This window comes from Myotis davidii, unplaced genomic scaffold, assembly GCF_000327345.1.
Source record: "Myotis davidii unplaced genomic scaffold, ASM32734v1 scaffold217, whole genome shotgun sequence".
Lineage (NCBI taxonomy): Eukaryota > Metazoa > Chordata > Mammalia > Chiroptera > Vespertilionidae > Myotis > Myotis davidii.
In genome coordinates this window covers 4,775,896-4,778,924 of record NW_006290034.1, presented here as the reverse complement: position 1 = coordinate 4,778,924, position 3,029 = coordinate 4,775,896, and the positions used below count along the sequence as shown (strand labels likewise).

Sequence of the window (3,029 nt, the reverse complement as noted above, 5' to 3'; positions counted from 1 at the left end):
GCCCCCCTGCCCCAGCCGACCAGGGCCGGGGAACCTGCAACCAAGGTGCCCTTCACCGGAATCGAACCCAGGACCCTTCAGTCCGAGTGCCAACGCTCTATCCGCTGAGCTAAACCGGCTGAGGCCCAAAGATACGTTTCATTGTGTTTTTTTTAAAGAAAGTGGGGGGAGAGAAACATTGATCAGTTGCCTTCCTTACATGCCTGCCTGGAGAATCAAACCCGAGGCCCTTCGGTGCACGGGATGATGCTCCAACCAGCTGAGCCACGCCTGCAGGGCTGACATGCCGGGGCCACTTTAAAATGCAGGTCTGCACAAGCACATAGCCCACCGTGCCCTCAGCAAGGAAGGCGCTGAAGCCAGACGTCGCCACTTACACCCCAGGGAGTGTGGGGAGAAGTGTTGACTTCGAAGAGCCCCTGGGGGCGTCTCGGGTCCTCCCTGCGCTCCAGGGCCCAGGTGAATTGCTGCCTAGTGTCCCCCAGCCTGCCACTCAGAGCCTGTGGGGTGTAGCTGTAGCTAAACCACGTTGGATTGGCAAAAAAAAAATAATAATAACCTACAGGGGAATGTTTACATGATGGTGTACAGCTGAACAGTTTTCAGCATTTCCCTGATTTGAGGGGTGTGAACATAGACAGCATGTGCGCAGTTATCAGTTAGTGCCTTCCCACGGGCGTTTCTAGGTTTTAGCCTAACTGCCATTGTTATAATTCAGTCAAACTCCAGCTGCTTGAAAAGTCTACGTAATACTGAGTGATTTCTCAATTTTGATTGGCTACTCTGGCCCCGTATTAAAGAAGAGACTTCTAATGAAAAGAACACACAGTTCAAGAACATGGTTATGTCTGCAAATGCCACAGCTGAATTACATAATTCTGTTAGCGCCCTGAGTGAAAAGCCCCTCGTGTTGCACGTCAGCCAGGATGTACTCAGAAATGCGATGTCTTTTCCTCCTAGAGTTTCTGCTACGGTGCTGGACAGTCGGTCTTTATGCTGCGACCCTTCGGTCCCGCCCGAGAGCCGCCCCTGGCTCTTCAGCCAGGTGACAAGCGCCAGCAGCAGGAAATTGACTATAGACCCCGTGGTGGAGCAGGTGATGCAGACTTTGGTTCTAGGGGCTACCCTGGCCTCATTGAGCACGGCCCGTATGACAGACGGTGTGAGAGTAGAAGAGATGTTGGGAGAGAGAGAGTTGTTGACGTGAGATTTCAGACTGGCCACAAGAGCCCCGAAGTGCTCCGGGCGGTTGATAGACCAGACGCAGAGGCGCGAGAGCATCCCGCGGCGCCCAGCGTAAGTCACGGCTGCTGTCTGTCCTTTGCTCTGGGCCTCGGTGCTGCCTGCAGGCTGCGCCTCACTCCTACCTGCACTGTTAGTTTGGTCACTGACGGTGTCATTGCTCACATCTTCCCCTGCTGGTCAAGGTTAGTCCAGGCTCCGAATGCTTCTGCCTTGTGGAGAGAGGGAAGGCTCACTGAGGGCCGGGCTGCGGGAGCCCACAGGAGCTGAGTCGTGGCTGGAAGAGGGGGCGGGATCAAGAACCTCGCCTTCCCAATCTTCTGTATCATTGGCTGGTGACTGCTTTTGACCTGCAGAATGGTGAGGCCTTTTCCCCACCTTTGAACATTTAAAGGGACATTTCCTTTTTGTGTGTGTTTGTTTATCCTCTTGACTGGGAATTGAACTGGAGACCCTTCCCCCCCGAGGGAGGGCTGCTGCTGTAACCACTGAGCCACCGGCCAGGGCTCCCGCCCGGGCTCAGCCTCAGAGAGGGACGGGTGGTGGGCGCGCTGACAGTGGGCGATTCCGGAGCGGACGTTTATTAGGGAGAACGGACTCCTCACTCCGCCGTGGGCTTCAGCTTCCTGTGCCGTCGGTTGCCAGCTTTTACCCAATAAAGCCCTTGTCACGTGAAGCAAACCGGACGCACTCGTGCGCCTGGGAAGGGGTGGAGTGTCTCCCGGACTCATCCGCTGCTCTTCCGCTTTGAGGCTGTTCCTGCTCTGGTTTTGGTGTCTGATTACGGTGTTCGGTGGGTCAGGGTCAGGGTTAGTTAGGTGACATCGGTTGTGCGGTTTATCTCTGACACTGAAATTGTGTGCAGAACCGTCATCTCGTTTACCTGCTTCTGTCTTCAGAACGGCCTCTCGTTTACAGACGTTTGTCTTCAGGGCCTGCACTCTTCAGAATTGAAAACCACAAGGAGCCTTTGTTTATGGGGATTTTATTTGTTGATATTTAACATATTAAGAAATAAGACAAAAATTTAAAATACTGAGACATTTTAGACTATTTAAAAACATTTTTTTAATCCTCACCCACGGATATTGTTACTATTTTGTGGGGTTTTTTTGGTTAATCCTCACCTGACCTGAGGATATTTTTCCATTGATTTTTAGAGAGAGTGGAAGGGAGAGGGAGAGACAGAAACATCGATTGGTTGCCTCCTGCACACACCCGACCAGGGCCGGGGAACCTGCAACCAAGGTGCCCTTCACCGGAATCGAACCCAGGACCCTTCAGTCCGAGTGCCAACGCTCTATCCGCTGAGCTAAACCGGCTGAGGCCCAAAGATACGTTTCATTGTGTTTTTTTTAAAGAAAGTGGGGGGAGAGAAACATTGATCAGTTGCCTTCCTTACATGCCTGCCTGGAGAATCAAACCCGAGGCCCTTCGGTGCACAGGATGATGCTCCAACCAGCTGAGCCACACCTGCAGGGCTGACATGCCGGGGCCACTTTAAAATGCAGGTCTGCACAAGCACATAGCCCACCTACGGGATGATGCTCCAACCAGCTGAGCCACGCCTGCAGGGCTGACATACTGGGGCCACTTTAAAATGCACGTCTGCACAAGCACATAGCCCACTGTGCCCTCAGCAAGGAAGGCGCTGAAGCCAGACGTCGCCACTTACACCCCAGGGAGTGTGGGGAGAAGTGTTGACTTCGAAGAGCCCCTGGGGGCGTCTCGGGTCCTCCCTGCGCTCCAGGGCCCAGGTGAACTGCTGCCTAGTGTCCCCCAGCCTG

The 3,029-nt window shown here is 53.8% G+C and overlaps 1 protein-coding gene across 1 annotated transcript in view; it reads left to right on the top strand.

Annotated features, from left to right (window-relative positions):
- Positions 1-3,029, top strand: part of CLCC1 (chloride channel CLIC like 1) — a 22,945-nt gene that overhangs the window by 15,780 nt on the left and 4,136 nt on the right. The window contains exon 10 of the mRNA XM_006762953.2: positions 961-1,296. Within this exon, the coding sequence (XP_006763016.1) occupies positions 961-1,296 (336 nt within the window). The remainder of the gene's footprint in view (positions 1-960; positions 1,297-3,029) is intronic.